This window comes from Lithobates pipiens, unplaced genomic scaffold, assembly GCF_037356315.1.
Source record: "Lithobates pipiens isolate NorthernLeopardFrog02 unplaced genomic scaffold, aLitPip1_a1.2 Scaffold_16, whole genome shotgun sequence".
Taxonomy (NCBI): domain Eukaryota; kingdom Metazoa; phylum Chordata; class Amphibia; order Anura; family Ranidae; genus Lithobates; species Lithobates pipiens.
The window spans coordinates 218,755,774-218,776,036 of record NW_027507748.1 but is presented as its reverse complement, the minus strand read 5'-3'; the positions used below and the strand labels follow the sequence as shown (position 1 = coordinate 218,776,036).

Below are 20,263 nucleotides of genomic sequence, written 5' to 3'. Positions count from 1 at the left end.
AATTGCAAAATGTGCTCTGGTCAGGAAGGGGGTAAATTCTTCCAGGGCTGAAGTGGTTAAATGCTGGCAATTCTATTGTATGCATTCTGCTATCGGCTAATAAGTAATGGTTCAGCAAACGGCAGCTACCCACTCCTTAACAACCATGATATTTACAGGGTTTTTTTTTTTTTTTTTTTTAACGATGCTGGTGCCTGCCTGCTCCTTAACAGCAAACTATTAAAAAAAACCCTTATAGAATTGTTACATAGTAGGTGAGGTTGAAAAAAGACACCAGTCCAAGCCCAACGTGTGTGTGTGTGTGTGTGTGTGTGTGCGTGTGAGATTTATATGTCAATATTACATTGTATATCCCTGTATGTTGCCATTGTTCAGGTGTTTATCGAATAGTTTTTTTAAACTATTGATCCCCCCCCTCCCCCCTGCTGAAACCACCGCCTGTGGAAGGTAATTGTCTCTCTTACAGTAAAGAGCCCTCTATGCAATTTAAGGTTAAACCTTTTTTTTCAAATTTTAACGAGTGGCCATGTGTCCTATTAAACTCCCTTCTGCAAAAAGTTTTATCCCTATTGTGGGGTCACCAGTACGGTATTTGTCAATTTGAAATCATATCCCCTCTCAAGTGTCTCTCTCCTCCAGAGAGAATAAGTTCAGTGCTCGCAGCCTTTCCTCATAACTAATGTCCTCCAGACCCTTTTTATTAGCTTTGTTGCCCTTCTTTGTACTCGCTCCATTTCCAGTACATCCTTCCTGAGGACTGGTGCCCAGAACTGGACAGCATACTCTAGGTGCGACCAGACCAGAGTCTTGTAGAGTGGGAGAATTATCGTTTTATTCCTGGAGTTGATCCCTTTTTAATGCATGCCAATATGCTGTTTGCCTTGTTAGCAGCAGCTTGGCATGGCATGTCATTGTCTCATCTACTAGGACCCCCAGGTCCTTCTCCATGCTAGATTCCCCCAGAGGTTCTCCCCCCAGTGTATAGATTGCATTTATATTTTTGCCACCCAAATGCATTTTTACATTTTACTACATTGAACCTCATTTCCCATGTAGTTGCCCACCCCATTAATTCAGATCTTCTTTTGCAAGGTTTCCACATCCTGCTGAGAAGTTATTGCCCTGCTTAGCTTGGTATCATCCACAAATACAGAGATTGAACCGTTTACCCCATCCTCCAGGTCGTTTATGAACAAATTAAACAGGATTGGTCCCAGCACAGAAGCCTGGGGGACCCCACTACCCACACCGGACCATCCCGAGTACTCCCCATTTATCACCACCCTCTGAACTCGCCCTTGTAGCACGTTTTCAATCCATGTACTCGCCTTTTAGTCCATGCCAACGGACCTTACTTTGTACAGTAAATGGTTATGGGGAACTGTGTCAAATGCTTTTGCAAAATCCAGATGCACCATGTCTACGGGCTTTCCTTTATTTAGATAGCAACTTACCTCCTTATAGAAGGTTAATAGATTGGTTTGGCAAGAATGATTCTTCATGAATCCATGCTGATTACTGCTAATGATACAGTTTTCATTACTAAACTCTTGTATATAGTCCCTTATCGTCCCCTCCAAGAGCTTGCATACTAGGCTAACTGTAATTTGTCAGTAATTCTCAGGGATGTATTTTTGGCCCTTTTTTAAATATTGAAAAGGTTTTTTTAGGCCAATATTGTTGTGCAAATGAAGAGGGGTGTGCCACATCCAATATTAGAAGAAAGTAAGAGAAATCCCCTAGGTGGTGGACTTTTAAGGCACAAGTCTGATCAAAAAGGTTTAGATAATGTATATAAGTGATTATAAAGTATTTATTTAGAAAAATAGCAAAAAAAAACATGTACGTATAAAAGCATAAAATGTTTGAACACCTATTGAAGCTATTACACCGTTGTACATAACGATATACAATGCGTTAATTTGGTTTATCACATCAAACGCGTTTCAGAGTCTATAATTTCCTCCTTCAGGGGTAAGAACAGGGAGAAACATAGTTCTAAAATGGAATAATAGAGTAAATATACAATCATACTATGTTTAATAATGTACAATGCCAAACGAAACTTACAGATGTTCAAGAGGTGTATGTTGCACGCTTCAATACTAGAAACTTTAAAAACATGTATAGGGTTACAGGTATCTTTCAGATCTTCACCCCAGGGGTCCCCGGTGGCATGCAACCATCTGTGCATGTTCAAACATTTTATGCTTTTATATGTACCGTATATACTCGAGTATAAGCCGAGATTTTCAGCCTCTTTTTTGAGGCTGAAAGTGCCCCCCTCGGCTTATACTCGAGTCATCGCTGTCTGCCCGCTCGATCAGCGTGTCGAGCAGACAGACAGCGGCCATTCTGATTCAAAAGCCGCGCCTCCGGCTCCCCCTTCGCCTGTGATAGGCGGAACACTGAATTTCCCAGCAGCCTGTGTTCCGCCTATCACGGACTTCGTATCATCCTCGTACTACGGACGAGGATGATACGACGTCTGTGATAGGCGGAACACAGGCTGCTGGGAAATTCAGTGTTCCGCCTATCACAGGCGAAGGCGGCGGCGCAGCTTTTGAATTTTACAATGGCCGCCGACGAACGAAGAGGGCACGGGACGGAGGCAAGGCACAGGACGGCACGGCACGGGACGGGACGGGACGGGACCGGAGGCAAGGCACGGCGGCGAGGCACGGCGGCGAGGCACGGAGGCAAGGAGGCTCGGCACGGGACGGAGGCTCGGGACAAAGGCTCAGGACACAGGTAGGCTGGACACACACACACACACACACACACACACACACACACACACACACACACACACACACACGGATACACACACACACACAGGGATGGATGGATGGATGGAGACACACACACACAGGGATGGACGGACACACAGGGATGGACGGACACACAGGGATGGACGGACACACAGGGATGGACGGACACACACACAGGGATGGACAGGCATGTCTTACCCTCGGCTTATACACGAGTCAATAAGTTTGCCAGTTTTTTTGGGGGTAAATTGGGGGCCTCGGCTTATATTCGGGTCGGCCTATACTCGAGTATATACGGTATATAATTTTTTTGCTATTTTTCTAAATAAATACTTTATAATTACTTATATACATTCTCTAAACCTTTTTAATCAAACGCGTGCCTTTTTAAAAGTCCACCACCTAGGGTCTTTTCTTTTCTTTCTTTCTCTAAATATTGGTGCTACCGTGGCTTTTCTCCAATCGGTACACTGTCAGTAAAAATTAGGAACAATGGTCTGGCAATTACTTGACTGGCTTATCTAAATACCCTCGGGTGTAAGCCATCTGGTCCCAGTGATTTATTAATGTTAAGTTTTCCAAGTCTATTTCTAATTCTGTCCTCTGTTAGCCATGGAGGTGCTTCCTGTGATGTGTCATGAGGATAAACACTGCAGTTTTTGGTTACTGAAGCCCTCCCGACTCCCTTGTGAAGACTGAGGAGAAGAATAAATTCAATACTTCCGCCATCTCCCCATCTTTTGTAACCAGATGTCCTTCTTCCATTCTTTATGGGGTCAATATGGTCTGTCCTCCCTTTTTTTACTGTTTACATACTTAAAGAATTTCTTGGGATTTTTTTTATTTTTTTTGCTCTCCTCCATGTGTCTTTCGTGTTCTATGATAGCTGCCCTAATTGCACTCTTACGTTTCTTGGTGCATTCTTTGTAAAGTCTGAATGCTGATGATCCCTCAACCTTGTATTTTTTGAAGGCCTTCTCCTTTGCTTTTATATGCATTTTTAAATTGGAATTAAGCCATCCAGGACTTTTGTTCGCTCTTTTACATTTATTTCCCAATGGGATGCACTGGCTAATTCCCTTATTTAATATGCTCTTAAAGCAAACCCATCTCTCCTTCATGTCCTTTTGTTCCTAAGATTTTATCCCAATTTATATCTTCTAGCAAGGTTCATCGTTTGGGGAAGTTGGCTCTTTTGAAATTCCGTGTCTTTGTATTCCCTTATGTTTCCTATTTGTGTGATTTTATACTGAAGCCAATTGACCTTTGATCACGGTTTCCTAAATTGTCCCATATTTCCACATCTGTGATCAGGTCTGTATTGTTGTTAATTAGTAGATCTAGTAACGCTTTGTTTCTAGTTGGTGCGTCTACCATCTCTGACCCAAGAACTGGCTAGCCTTAGACGAATGCGTAGTTCCCTCTGCCCAGTCTCTATGTCTGGATAATTAAAATCCCCCATTATGATAACACATACCATCCTTGCTGCTAATCCAAATTGTGATAGAAGATCTGTCTCCTCCCCCTCCTCCCTCAGGTTAGGGCCTATAGCATACTCCCAGTATTATTTTCCCCTTAACTTCATCCCTTTGAAGCTCTACTCATAAGTATTCCACCTCCTCCCTAGCTCCCTTAGTGATGTCATCTCTCACATTCACTTGTAGATTATTCTTCATAGATAGGCATACTCCTCCCCCCTTTTTACCCTCTCGATCCCTCTGAAAAAGGAATACCCTTGAATGGTTGCCAGCCAATCATAAGAGCTCTTGAACCAGGTCTCTGAAATTCCCACAACATCTAAATCCCCCTCGTACAACAGTATCTCTAGGTCACCAATTTTGACCACCAGGCTCCTGGCATTGGTGAACATGCCATGTAGCTTAGACCGGTCACAACCTGTGTTCTTATTGGGTGTTCCGAGTTTGCAAATAAGCTTTTCTACTATACTTGCCTCGGGTTTATGTGCTTTAGTCAACCTACCACTGATGCCCCCAATACTACCCTCTGGAATATGTTCTGCGCTGACGAGCTCTACCTCCCCCCGTCAGCTAGTCCTAGTTTAAAAACCCCTCTAACTTTTCGGCCATCTTTACTCCCAGCAGATCTGCACCTTCCTCATTTAGGTGCAGTCTGTCCCTTCTATAGAAATGGTGACCTACTGAGAAGTTCTCCAGGAAGCCAAACCTCTCCTTACTACACCAGCTCCTCAGCCACTTGTTTACTTACCTAATCTCCCTCTGCATTTCTGGTCTGGCTCGAGGTACCGGTAGTATTCCTGAGAATACTACCTTGGAGGTCCTTTTTCCTCAATTTAGCTCCTAAGTCCCTAAAATCGTTCTTTAGGACACTCTATCTTCCTCTGCCTCTAACTTTGTAATTGATGCCAATGTGCACCATGACAGCTGGGTCTTCCCCCAGTCCCTCCCAGTAATCAGCTCACCAGATCCGTGATGTGCCAAACCCGAGTGCCCGTTAGACAGCATAGTCACAGATTGCCCTCTCTGTCCTTCTAAGAATTGAGTCCCCCCCCACTCCACTCTCACTGGAGTTCTTCCTCTGCCAGCTAGGAGAGTCCCTCGGCTCCAGCAGTGCTGGTCCCTGACTGGTTTTACTAATGTCACTCAATGGAGCGTACTTATTGAGATGCTCCAGCCCAGGATCGACCTCCCTGGCACTCCCCCCCCCCCCCTCTATCCTTTCTGTCTGTCACCCATCTACTCTTTTCTAGTGCCTGCACTTCTTTGTCTCCACCTGCCTCTGTGCTGGCATATGCTGGGTACATTCCTGGCTCTCCTTTAGTATAGAGGGTCTTTTCAGTGCTGACAGTTGCTTCCCTAGATTCAGAACCTGGGCTTCCAGGGAAACAATGTGCATACATTTTGCACAGCAGTAGTCACTCTCGATCAGATGATCAAGGAGCACATACATGCCACAAGATGTACACAGGGTCGCATCTCCACACCTGCCAGGCATCATACCTACTAATTTAATGAGGCTTGTGGATTATATCCTGTCCAAATTGCCTAACCACTAGCTTCCCGACACTAATACTCAACAAGACAATATGCATGCACTCAGACAGCGTGCACTCCCAAACCTCAGGTACTCGCATAAACTGTCAGTAGGTTTTGTAGTTTGTGTCTCTGTTACTCTGCACAGCCTCCCCTGTAATCTGACACTAGCAGTCAGTCACCTTCAGTGCCCCTGCTTCAATGATCAGCCTCACACTCTCCTTCTGGTCTGCACTTCACTTACCCGCCACCTCTCCCTGTCAGCCTTCCACCTTCTGGTCCCGCTGGATGTCCTCCCGCCTCCTCTGTCTGGGTCTGAGGGGTGATTACTGTCCTCAGTACACCCACTCTGCCACCACGATGTCCCGCTTTGCTGCTGCTGTAGATCCCCGGGTCATCCACTGCCAGTTTTGGTCATGGGGGAGGTCCGGATGTTTACTTTGTTGTCCAGCGCTAAGATGTATGAAATGTGATTTGCTAATTTTTTTTCCCCCCCAGAGTTCCATATATGCTTGTAGTTTGGAAATGTTATATATTTGTTGCTCATAGAAACGGAAACCTTTTTTTTTCCTTCTAAGAATAAACTATAACCATGATGAAATGGAGGAGAAAGTTGCAAAATACAGCTAATGGCAAATAAAACAAACCAATATCGACCATAGATTTATCAAGTCAGAAACAGAATATTTTGATATAGCTCCAGGTTTGACAAGGAAGGAAAGGACACTGATTTCAAGGTTTAAAAATAAAATTTTATTATATATATATATTTGGTTTTCTTAGACATAATATGCAAATCAAACTCTGAAAAATAATAGGGCTGTTACTGATTAAAAATTTCGTGTTCGATTAATCGACTTTTTTTTTTTTTTTTTAAATCGATTAATCGACTAATTTCGATTAATTATAACGCACTTACAGATCCAACTACTTTTAGCTGATCTCCTTGCATTGCAACTCTGCATAAGTCAGTGGTAAATGTGGTATACACTATATACAATCACCTGACACTAGTTAGTTTCCACAATCCATGACTTAACTTCACAGTTCACACATACGTTTTAAATTCAAACTGTAGCACTGACGTAATTTTTTTTTCCCACAGTAGCATGACAATCCCTCCACCTTCGGTCTAACTAATCACTCTCACCTTATGGCATGGACCCCTGTGCAAACAGGTGGTCATGCATGCGGGTATCAAAAGGGTTAACAGACCATAAACTTCTCTCACAATCTCAGGTCATGGATAGAAAGAAAAGATCAAAGTGCTCACAGCTTAAGTATAAGATTCAATTTTTGTGTTCAAACACAAACTACTCACATAAAGATGATAAAAACACAGCATGTAAAGCCGTCAATCGTATTAGTTCTGTAGGGCAGCAGCGGGTGGCGTCATGCGTAGCTCTTCCCCTGTACACGTTACGTTCGATTGAACTCCTCCCCCCTTCCCTTTGTTAGCAGACGGAGGCACTTGGGGAAGGGGGGAGGAGTCTGGTGACGTCACCGGAACTCCCTGAAGATCCAGGAAGTTGGCGGAGAGGTGAGTACCGGTCAAAAGAATTTTGATCGATCAAAAAAATTAACGATTAATCAAGGAATTTAATCTTTAATTTTCACAGCTCTAAAAAATAATGAAAAGCAATACCATGTAACAATGTTGTATTTCTCAAGAAAGCTTCTGAAATGAAGCTTAAAGAGGAAGTAAACCCTGATGAGTTTACTTCCTCTTTCATTCCCTGCAAAGGCAAAGCATAATGGACTACTATGCATCGCATAGTAGCCCATTATGTGTCACTTACCTGACACAGGAGCCAGCAAAGTCACTGCTGTCCCCTGTAGTCTGGCGCATCCATCTTCTCGGTGGGGTCTCTCAGCTCCGCCGCTGTCATTCGGCGAAGCCGCGATGACGTCACTCCCGCGCATGCGCACGGGAGCCGAGACGCGCGGCATCTTCGTTATCGAGAATGCCACGCTCAGTGTGCCTGCGCACCACTGTCTACGGCGCATGCGCCGTAGACAGTGGTGCCCGTCTTCGGGAAAATATCTCCTAAACCGTATAGGTTTGGGAGATATTTCTTGGACCTACAGGTAAGCCTTAATCTAGGCTTACCTGTAGGTCAAAGTGGTTTGTAAGGGTTTACAACCACTTTAATTCTACGCAGCTGCAGGGGAAGTGGAGCTAGGTAGTAGATACAAGTTTTTATATACAGTATGTATGTGGATATAGATCTACAGATAGACAGCTGTTCTCCAGTCTGATGCTTGTGGTTTGACCTCTGCTTTGACCACCCAGTCTGGAACTGCTTGTAACTGACATTTGCGGGACGGTTGAATTGTACAGGAGAACTCTAAAACAAACACTGCTGTGTAGATTTTGTTGACAGGCTGTATAATTTGTCATGTTTTATTATTTCTATCAGATGAAGGAACTCCAAGAGAAGAATTGTCTTCTGCAGGAGCAAGTGGGTGACCTGGAAAAAAAACTGTCAGAAGCTAGAGCAACCTGTAGGGAGAATGAAGCTAAGCTTGCCGCTGAGAATTTCAAAGTACAGGAGCATCTGAGTACTATTGAAAGGTACCCATTAAACAAGATGCACAATAGCCAAATAGCTTCCTCTACCATCTTCTAACGTTTGGAATGATCTGCTTGTTAGTTTGCAGAAGGAACTAAAAAAGCTGGAAACCACAGACTGGAAAGTGGAAGAAAAGAGGTTAATCCAGGAGGCAGAGGATTTAAGACGGGAAATAGAATCTCATCAAAAAGAGCAGGAAGGCTTAAGAAAGGTACATACTCATATAAACTGAGATACTCTAAAAAGGAACCTATGAAATTCTCACGTATGTCTATTTATAGGTGTTGGAAAGCCAAAAGAAAAAGCTGGAGCAGATGTGCAAAAAAGCAAAGGTGACAAGCCATTTATTCTGTTGTTCCCTTCTCTGACATTTATATGTGCATTTTTAGTGAACCATAGCTGTGAAAAATGATGGACTCCTATGTAATTAATACAGCTTCTGAAAGTGTTTTTACCTCATGCTCTTATTTAGAATTTTTTTTTTTTACATTTTATTTATTTTTCTACATTTTACTTGCTGCCTAATAACAGGGTTGACCGGGGTTTTAAAACCATGTAAATATGGGATGACCATTGTAAGTACATCTGAAAATGTTGTTGTTTTGTCCCAACTCCTGTCTTTGTCACTTTTGCTGGGCAAATTAGTCTGCATGCAAATATGGGAAAAAAAAATGAATGAAAGCACGTGAACATGAGTCAGCCACAAATGGTTGTCAGAATACAGGCAGTCCCCAGGTTACAAACAAGATGGGGTCTCTAGGTTTGTTCTTAAAGGAGTGCCATCCAAAAGTAGAACTTCTGCTCATTTGTCTCCTCCATCCCCTCCACACAATTGGCACCTTTTTCGGGGGAAAGGGGGGATAGGATACCTGTCTTTTTTCAGCCATATTCCTGGTGGGGTGCTATTTACAGGCCCAGGGCTGTCCACCGTGAGAGGTGAAGATTGGGTCTGTTACCACAGAACCCTGCAGCTGGATAAGGTCAGGGAAATTCTTAAGGAATTTTTTTTTTTTTTAAATTCTTGTGGGTATTTCTCCTTTAAAATGTTGTCATGCCCGCGGCTTTCAAGAGCACGTACCTGATTCCATGCTTGTCAGTCTCGCCTCTGTGTCGAGCTGCATACTTCCTCCAGCCCAAGCCCCAGGTAAGACGCAGGGAAGGGGGTGTTTTTATTTATTCTTTTTCTTCTTCCTTCCTTTTTGCCTGGACAGCTTCAACCCAGGAGGCAGAGGTTCAGTCGGCGGTGTGCCGCACCATGACAATTATTAGTCACAATTTTGATTCTGGAACTGCCGCATGTGGCACCATGCGATCTAATCGCCAGGGCTTCCCCCGACGGCTTGTATAATCCTGACTTAGAAAGGGAGGAGAGAGAGAGAGCCTGCTTGAGATGTAGTAATTTGCATGCAGCAAAGTGGGGGGGGGGGGGGGGGGGGGGCGGCGGCACACGGAATGTGTTCATTCTGTCCTCCATTCAGGCAGATAAGACCATTGAAATTCCATCGGAAGTGGAGGTGTTGATAAGCCCCTCTGTGTCCACGAATACAACCTTAACATGGGAGAGGTAGACTTCAATGACCAGATGATGGCGCCATACTTTTTTAATTTCCTTCTTTTTATTTTACCAAGATCCACTTTATACGAAACCATGCAATAAAATCCAACATTTAACAATTCCGTTAACCAAACACATAAACATTAATTCACCATTATTTTTTTTTATTTTTTTTTATCCCCCCCCTCCCATGTTACTTTCCCCTATGCTATTTATCCCCTATTCCAACCTTCCATATTTTAATAAAATAGCCCAGCACACATGTTCTGAGTTCCAATTCAAGACTCGCCCTAAACATAGAATTAATTACTTTTACTATTGTGGTCCAATATCTATGCAACTTTGGACATCTCCAGAACATGTACCAGGTCGCCAGTCTCAGTGCATCTCAGGCACTTGCCATCTAGGCGACTGCCAAACATATGCATTTTCTTAGGCGTGTAATAAGCTCTATGTAGAAGGAGCAAGTGAGATACTTTTTGCGAGGGGGAGACCGATACTGATGTCCCAGTTCTAAAATTCTTGCCCATTGTTCTGCTGTTCCTCCCACGTCCTCTTCCCATCTTTTTTTTTTTTTCAAATTTTCATTCCTGTCTTTTTTTTTTTTTTTTTTTTTTCCCCCCATTATTTGCGAATACACTAGCGATATCAACCCCTTATTGGAGTCGCCTTTAATTACTCTCCGAAGAAGGGGGATATCCCTCCGATCCAAAGTTCCATTATTAAATTGTTTCCCCAAAGCGTGCCTTATCTGTAAGTAACTGCAAAACACCTTATTTGGTAGCTCGTATTCTTGTCTCAGCTCTGTAAATAATTTAAAAATATTGCCCTCGTAGAATTGGGTTACCCGGCTTACTCCGTGTTTTCCCCATTCCTTATTTATTCTTACATTAGGGAGTTCTTGCAAATTTTTGCTTTTCCAAATAGGTGAATATTCCGTTACTCCCTTTTACTCCATTATTCTCTTAATTATTTGCCATATTTTTGTCATCAATTTTGCCGTTGGCCGTCTACAGTCCAGTGATCCAGCCTCTAATGCTTCTGCTATTGAGCTATGGGGGGAATCCAGCAGGAGCATTTCGTTGCTCGACTTCCCTCCTCCCACTTTTTCCTCCCAGGTGTTGCAACTGGGCAGCTAAGTAATAAATATACGGTTGAGGGACAGCAAGGCCTCCCTCATTTATTGGATTTTGCAAGGCATTTAAACTAATCCTAGCCTGATCTTTCTTCCATATTCATTTTCTGAAGAGGGTTTGTATTTTTTTATTTTAATTTTTTTTTTTAATTTTTTTTTTTTTAAACCACTTTTCCCCAATTAATATTGGGGAATTGTGGAGTAAATAAAGCAACTGTGGCATCCAGATCATTTTAATCAAATTGGCCCGTCCGGCCACTGATAGAGGGAGCCTAATCCAGATGTCACTTTTCTGTTTAAATTTTTGGAGTAAAGGAACTACATTGTCAGCAATATATTGATTTGGATCTTTTGACAACACTATCCCCAAATACTTAATTTTCACAATTTTTTTAACTGGGGGATTCCTATTGGAGTAGGAATAATTGGCTGATCAACTGGCATGAGAGATGACTTCTCCCAATTAATAGTCAAGCCAGAGAAACTACCAAACTCCTCCACTATATGCATAACCTCAACCAGTGACCCTCCGGTGTTGCCCAGGAAGAACAGGACGTCATCCGCATACAGAGCTATCCTCTCCTCCCCATTCTTCCTTTGAAAGCCGTGCATCGCCCTTGATGATCTAACTGTGCATGCCAGGGGTTCCATCGCTAATGCGAATAATAATGGTGACAACGGACACCCCTGTCTAGTCCCTCTCTCCAGCGGGATCTTCTCCGAGTACTCATTATTAATTTTTACCTTTGCTGTTGGCTGTTTATATAGGGTTTTTAGCAGTTGGATAAATTGCTTGCCAAATTCAAACTTCTCCAGGACCCGCCGGAGGTAGCCCCACTCGAGGCTATCAAATGCCTTAGCCGTATCCAAAGACAAGACAGCTCTCAAGTCGGTGACCTCTGTCGGGACCTGGAGATTGACGTGGACCCTTCTTATGCTGACACTGGTAGATCTTCCCCGGACAAACCCTGATTGATCCTCCATGAATAAGCTTTGATATGCATTTATTCAGCCTAGATGCCAACACTTTTGCCACTATTTTAATGTCTGAACACAACAAAGATATTGGTCTGTACACGGATGCTTCCAAAAGGGTCCTTCCCCCTCCTTCTGTAAAACCTATGATGGTGGCTTCTGACAGCGATAATGGCAACCTTCCACCCTCAATTACCCATTTTAAAGTCTTTAACAATTCTGGGAGCAAACCCCCCCCCCAAACTGTTTATACATTTCCGATGGCAGCTCGTCCGGGCCGGAAGACTTGCCATTGGGCGTATCCGCTACTGCCCGTGTCAATTTCTCCAACTCTATCGGGGCATCAAGCATTCTCCTATCTTTTTCCAGAAGAACAGGTAGATCTATTTTCCCCAGGAACCTTTCCATCCCTCCACTATCTAAGCTCCGTCGTGATTTATATAGATCTCCGTAAAACTCTAAAAATGTATTCATAATTAACCCATGGTCAGATGTAACCTCTCCCTGAGGGGTCCTAATCAAAGGTATACCCAAGGAAGTAGTTATTCCTCACCAAAAGTGCAATAAACGGTCCATTTTTCCCCTTCTCCAAAGGAGTTCTGTTTCCAAAGGAGTCTCCTGTTTTCAGCATTTCTTATTACAGCCTCCCTGTAACCTTGCTGCTTGGCTAGCCAACCTTTTTGATTTTCTGGGAATGGGTCTATTAGGTATTGTCTGTCCAGTTCCATCACTTCCTTTCTTAGATCTTCTTCCCCCGCTTTAGATTCCTTATTACCCGTTCTATCAGCAATCCCCTAAGGAAGGCTTTAAGGGTATCTCAGATCACCCCTGCTGGTGCGGCCCCTTCATTAATTTCAACAAATTCCCTCAGCTTCTGTGTTTATATCTTCGGGTTTATCTATTAATTCCAACCATAATGAGTTAATGTTCCACCCTACCAATGTCTTCCTGGCCCTTAAATTTACAGTAATGACTAGGGGAGAATGATCCGAAACTCCCCTTGGCCAATATTCTATATTTTCTATTACCTAATACTAAGTCTATGTGAGAGAGTATGTGCCTAGAGAAGCAAGAATATTGTCGAGCGTCTGGATTCCTGGCTCTCCATAAGTCCCACCAACCCACTTCCTCCATAAATTGACTTAATTGACCTTCTACTGGCCTGTCTATCCTATTCCCTATACTGACTATTATTAAGGACTGCATTAAAATCTCCCATAATCAATATCGGGATATTCTCCTTGTCCTCTACAAACTTTAATAACCATTGTAGAATCTCGAGTTTGAATGGGGGGGGCGGATGGGGGGATAAACATGTTCGCTATGACATATGATTTGTTCTCTATCAAACAATCTAAAAAAAAATGTAACAACCGTGCAGGTTTATACTGACATCTCTGCAGGAGAATGGTACCTCCTTCTTAACCAATATGCTCACCCCACTGGAGTATGAGGAGTACACTGAATGAAATTGGCTTGTAAACTGCTTCTCGTTTAAATGAGTTTGTGTCCTTCGTTAAATGTGTCTCCTGCAGACATATCAGGCCCACCTTCTGGGCTTCCAGTGCTGACAATACAGTAATCTTTTTAATAGGGTCACCCATCCCCCTAATATTCCAGGAGCCTATTTTTAGAGTTTTAGACATCTTCCTGTACATTTAAAAAACAATAATTGGGGGTCGGTTCCCTTAGTGCATGCCACCTTCCAAAATAAACACACGGAAGATATATTCTACTTTTGAGCAGAGACCCATCCTGGGGGTGCAGTAGATAATTGGGTAGAAAGAACTGTGATCATACACCATCCTCAGGCTGGGAACATTTTTTTTTTTTTTTGAAGACGCCACGTAAATGTAACTCTTGGAGGATGTTCTTGACTGTATAGATCTGGAGGCTTATGAATCTGCATGTTAAAGTGTACTCTGTACTGGTTCTCCGATTGGAGCTGTTTTGTATTGTAAAGGCGTATCTGTCTTGTTTTGCATTTTCAGAAATGAAATAAAAGTTAATTCTTTACGGGGAAAAAACAAAACAAAAAAAAACTAATTGATATTGTTCAGACTTTTTTCCCTTATCTAGGGTAGGAACACTCCCGGCCATGATATAAAACGTATCCCCTAACCAAATGGAAAAAAAAAAAAACATAATCTCAAAAGAAAAAAACCCTGTTTGTGTACCTGTTTTCCTTGACTCCCCTTCCCTTTTCACAGATTTTTTCCTTTCTTTGCCCTACATACAAAAAAAAATTCTTTATCATTTTTAAAACAAAACACGCTTTACCTCCTGTGTTTATACTAGATACTAGTGCACTTCACTTCCTCAAAACATATACCCACTGTGTCCGAATTTAGTTTCTGACCTCTTATTAAATTTGTTTTTCCATTCCTTTCCCTCTCCTCCCTGCCCCCCTCCCCCCGAGCCTATTCAGGCTAACCCTTAGGGCTAATAATGTGGTCTCTTCACTCACCCTTTCCCCCCTCCATCCCTCTAATTTAACACTTTGTGTAAAAAAAACATTCTCTTCCTTTGGTGTTTATATTCACTATGTGCGTGTTTCCCCGACCCCCCCATTTTCCTAATACCCTCCATCCTCTCATATTCCCAGCTATCCTTACTCCCACCTCCGGCTCCAAAAAAAAAAAATCTATAGCAAAAACATAAAATATCAGTCCACCGACATGTCCCTACAAGTCCTTTTTTATTCTCTTCCATCCATTTTGTGGCACCTCCAGGAGAATCAAAAAAGTGGGTGGAACCCAGTGCAGTTACACGAAAACGGGCTGGGTACAATAGTGCGTATGCGATCTTATGTTACCTTAAACTGCGTTTTAATTTGTGAGAACTCTGCCCTGCGTCTTTGTAAGTCCGGTGAGTAGTCTGGGTATAAGGAAATCCTAGATCATTTATAGGAAATGTCCCCCATTTCTCTAGCTTTCTGTAGCATAGGCGTCTTATCCTTTGTAGTTCAACACTTTCATTATCAGTGATCTAGGGTGTCCTTCTGATGTAGAAGCTCTGGTTGGCACCCTATGAGCTCTCTCAATCACGAAGAAATTTGAAAGTGTCTCTGCCCCGAATGTGTTCCGGGAGCCATTTTTCCATAAATTCTATTGTGTGAGTGCCCTCGCTGCGTTCTGGCAAACCTACCACCCTTGTATTTTTCCTTCTAAGCTTATTTTCCATTTCATCCATTTTAGCTTTATAGGTGTCCAAATACTGTTGCATAATTTTAAACTCCTGTTTCATTGGGTACAGGCTATCCTCGATCTGACTTAGCCTCTCCTCCAATATAGTTGTTCTTTCCGCTGTTTTTTGTAACTCTTGGCTCATTGAGGTTAATTCTTCTTCTTTAATTTCTTTTAGTTGGTCACTTGGGTTGCCCAGCGAGTTTTTACAAACATTTACAGCACTTAACACATCCTTAAGTGTTGGTTCTATTTCTTTAGAGACTGTTAAATCTAAATCAGAGGGAAGTACAGTCCCCCAAACCTAGAGCGGCTCCCTCCAAAGATTTCCTACCAGATTTTGCTGTTGAGGGCATTGGAGGTAGTACTAATGGTGCACCCTGGCTCCTTCTGTCTCTGGTGCCCTCTGACTGGAGTTTCGCTTGCGCTTTTTGTTTTGCTGAGGATTGCCCGGGAGTGTGTGCGAACTTCTCTATTTTGGCCGTCGCCGCTGCCTGAGCCCGTTTTTCCTTTGCCATGCGGGTATTTTGAGAGGCCGGATTCTCCTACTGCGCCTCCTCTCCTTTCTTTCCCCTTGTCATGGCCTATCTACAGCTCGCACTCCAGAAAAGAAAAAAGGGGGGAAAAAAACGTGCTGTAGAGCCAAGGTAAGTATGCAAAAATTGGCCAAAATTAGAGAGCCTGCCTGGCTTATTCAGTCTCTTGAGGTGTGTGCTGTATTCAGTGCAATGTCCTCTGCCTTCTATCTCCTGCGGCACACTGACTAACTTGTCCCAGCGTTTTCCTTCCTCCAATAGGGCACCTGGCTCTGGGGCGACCCAGCTACCACCTCCCCTCCATGCCAGCGCCCGGTAAGCAAGAGGAACAGGCAGTCTCAAGCATAAAACTTGGCAGATTTAATAAAAATAACCGACTGGGCATCTCTCACCACCTCCGCCGCTCCCACCGATTGTACTGGCTTGTATCCTCTTCAGTCTCTGCAATTCCTCTCCTCTCGTCCTCTTGCGAGATTAGGCTTGAAGAGGTTGCCACGGAGATCGGACGCCAGCAAGGTCGCGTCACTGCTCTCCTCCTTCTCCTTCCCCCTCGCTCCAGAGGCACCCGGCCTCACAGCGCTGGGAATTTCCCGGTAAGAAGCCTCGGGGGGGGGGGGGCACAATCACAGGTGGGCACAAGACAGGTCCGAGCGGCACAGGACACACGCCGGTGCGCTAGTGCACTATCTGCACCTCACTGCTGCATCGCTAGGTCCTACGAGCGGAGCCGAAGAGAGCTCCACACACCTGCTCTCACTCCCTCATCCGACCACGCCCCCGATGGCGCCATACTTAATTGCCCGTAAGGCCAGACGCTAGCATAAAAAAGTGTCTGTGCAATTCAGTTAAATTAGCTCTGCTGAACGCTTATCTGCTGTACAAAGAGTTATGACGAACTGGATACTTCCTAAAATTCCAGGTAGAGATCATCATAGCCCTTCTGTTTCCAGGCTGTGCTGTGGTCCAACTTCCGAATACAAATGCAGTGAGCCGGCTTTATGAGAGGCATTTTCCGAAATGTTCTCCATGGTACCTCTACCCATAGAGCATCCCAAAGAAGATGTGTCTGCATAAAAAGTGGATATAGGCGTGACCACAGCTTTTATTGTCCCTCCCGTCCTGACCAACCTGGTCTTTGCATCGGTGAATGTTTCTGTCGCTACCAAGCGCTAATGGGGTATTAGTGTAGGGTACAGCATGGGACAGTCCTAGGGTACACTATCACATCAGGTCTCGAAAGATGAGATGGCCATCGCATTTTGAGAGACCCTAAGCTGGAATGTTGCAATAAAAGTGTAAAAAAAAAAAAAAGCCAAAAATAGTTGACGTTTTATATTCTTATCTCTTTACTGTTCTCTTTGTTACTGTTTTTTGCTTTGCAGATATGTCCCACTGTAATATTACTTTGTTTTAGGCTGCTCTCACACTGGAGGTGCTATATCGCTAAAAATAGTGCCTGTAAAGAGCCTCTCCTCTCACTCCAGTGTGAAAGCCCAAGTGCTTTCATACTGGAGCGGTGCGCTTGCAGGACGGTAAAGGTCCTACAAGCAGCATCTTTGCAGCGCTGTAGGAGCGGTGTGTACAGCGCCCCTGCCCATTGAAATCAATGGGCAGTGCCGCCAAACCGCCACTGCAGTGGTGCTTTGCGGGTGGTTTTAACCTTTTTTTGGCCGCTAGCAGAGGTTAAAAGCAGCCGAATAGCGTTGCTTTACCGCTGACACTGCCCAACACCTCAGTGTGAAAGTAGCCTTATTGTTGACCATTATTTGTTTGCAGGTAGGCTGTTCAGCTGCAGCATGGGTTTGTTTGTTCTGACAGCAACAGGGTTTACTCTCACGATATGTAAAGCTGTCACTCCAGCGATGTAGGAAGTAATTTCACCGTTAAAAAAAGAGCATATATGCCAAAAAACAGGGGCAGGAGTGGACAGGTGTCGGATTGCCCCTATGCTTCGGCATATATTTTTATTTACTTTTCTTGTCAGAGATTTCTTCATCCACGTCGATCGATGAATGGAGGAAACTGGGTTTTTTGTTTTGTTGCCATGGGCTGAACAAAAAAAAAGCAGGGTGCATGTATCCCCAGCTTTAGAAGTGAGTGGGTGCAGGGTGGTATTCTAATGGTGGGCATACCACCGACTGCTCAATATGAATGGAGGAATCTGTTGGGTTCTCTTCTTCTTCTTTCTTTGCTTTTACATGAAAAAAAAAAAATCATAGCAGCTAATTAGCCACTTTTACAAGCAGTAAAAGGGGGGGTTTTATGTCGTCCCCTACATGAAAATGAAATGCCAAGATAGCACAACCCCCCCCCAATGATCCCATTTTGGAAAGTAGACACCCCAAGGTATTTGCTCTCATTTGTTTTGGAAAATTAAGAAAGAAAAGGAAATTGTATTTTGAAACTTTGTAACAAAAAGGAGATTTACAAAATACTCAACATGCCTCTCAGAAAATGGCTTTGTTCATCTACTTTCCAAAATGGGTTGCGCTATACTCCAGTAGAAGCAGCGGAATGTTTTTTGGGGTATCATTTTACATATACCCGTGGCATGTTTGAGAAGTATATGATTTTAGTAATAACTTTTGTTAGATTGATGGGTTTAGTTCCGCTTTGAAGTGGACCTAAACCCTCCTATCTTTTTCAGCCAAGGACGCTTCTATCTTAGCCTCTGTTTGATTGCCAACTGCCATGATGCTGCACATGTGATCAGTTATGACTACGAGGGTGCCGATGCTCATGGCCACACGCGATCGTGGGCGCAAGAGGCAGAACGGGGGTGTGGGTGTGTGTGTGTGTGTGTGTGTGTGTGTGTGTGTGTGTGTGTGTGTGTGTGTGTGTGTACACAAATTCCTGTTCTGAGGAGAAGCAGATCGTGAGTTCCTAATGGCTAGGAACTACACCATTACTAGTAAAAAAAAAATAATAATAAAAATGCCATAACTCTATTCCTATTTTGTAGGCGCAATAACTTTTGCGCAAACCAATCAATATACAATTGTGATATTATTATTTTTTTATTTATTTTTTTTTATAACCAAAAATATGTAGAATACATATCGGCCTAAACTGAGGGAAAAAAAGTAGAATTTTTTTTTTTTTTTTTGAGGATATTTATTATAGCAAAAAGTATAAAATATTTTTTCCAAAATTGTCACTTTTTTTTTTTTTATAGCGCAAAAAATAAAAACCACAGAGATGATCAAATATGACCAAAAAGCTCTATTTGTGAGGGGGAAAAAAGGACGTCAATTTTGTTTGGGTACAATGTCGCATGACCGTGCAATTACAGTTAAAGCGACGCAGTGCCGTATCGCAAAAAATGGCTTGGTCATTGAGCAGCCAAATCTTCCAGGGCAAACTAAAAGAGAGCCTAAAAATTTTGAAAAACGTTTTTCTGTGTTTATAAACTTTAGTAAAGAAGAAATTTTTCTTCGTCACTGATGGGCTTCTTGATGGGCACTGACAGGCGGCACTGGTGGGCACTGACAGGCATTACCGATGGGGAAGATCACCCCTGTGAGGAAAGATGCTTATTGGCTCTCCTCCTCACGCGCTGTCAGTGAGAGGAGAGGAATGCCAATTACTGGTATTTCCTATTTACATTGTGATTGGACACAGCTGATCACATGGTAAAGAGCCTACGTCATAGGCTCTTTACCAAGATCAGTGCTGCAATGTGTCCGAGGGCTGCCTGTTCTGAAGGATGTCGTATGACGTCCTGTCAGAACGGTAAAAGCCCCCTACCCAGCTGTCATTCTGCTATAGGCTGGGCAGGATCATGTTAAACTTTGTTTGCTCTGCAGTTGCTATGTTGCTGCACATGTAAACTGCTATAACACCAGCCTTTTAATGGTTTGACAGTTTGGTTGAGAGTATAAGTAACTCACTGTTATCATTCATGGCATGCACCGACAGTAACGGTTCTAAGAAACTGTTAATGTTATGGGTTTAGCTGTAAAGTAGAACTAAAGGTATCGGTGCTCACCTTTTTTGCTAGTCTCCTGTCTTTTCTCCCATCTGCTGGTTTTCAGCCATCTTCTTCTTTGGTCGGTACAGACTGATGTCACACCTGCCTATGCGCAGAAGCTAGTCGTTCCAGCATCCAGGGATCGGGCCAGCATCCAGGGATCGGGCCAGCCTCTTAAATTCCAGGGAGCGCTGCGAGCATTGCATGTCTCTTCTGCAATAAAAAGCCTACCTGCTTCACAGTATGTAACAGTGGAATCTTACTCCCATTCTAAGGCTGGTTAAAACTTCTTGTAAATAAAATATAGCCATTTCCCCAAAGTCTTTACAAAAACATAATTAAAAGTGATAGTTTAGTAAGTTTCAGCACTACTTTAAACTTGTCTAAAGGTGCGCTTGCTGTACAGCGTGCACTATTGATGGAGTGCCATCAGTTTTCCAGCATTGTAGCATTAAGCTATCTGTAGCTTTTACAAGAAACCACAGCAGAGAGGACCTTGCCTTATCACCTTACATTTCATGCAATATGCCATTGACACGCTAATAATTCACT

The 20,263-nt window shown here is 43.3% G+C and overlaps 1 protein-coding gene across 1 annotated transcript in view; it reads left to right on the top strand.

Moving 5' to 3' along the window:
* CEP85 (centrosomal protein 85) overlaps positions 1 to 20,263 on the top strand; it is a 54,533-nt gene that overhangs the window by 20,888 nt on the left and 13,382 nt on the right. The window contains exons 9-11 of the mRNA XM_077481052.1: positions 8,203 to 8,357; positions 8,437 to 8,566; positions 8,637 to 8,687. Coding sequence (XP_077337178.1) covers positions 8,203 to 8,357; positions 8,437 to 8,566; positions 8,637 to 8,687 — 336 coding nt within the window. The remainder of the gene's footprint in view (positions 1 to 8,202; positions 8,358 to 8,436; positions 8,567 to 8,636; positions 8,688 to 20,263) is intronic.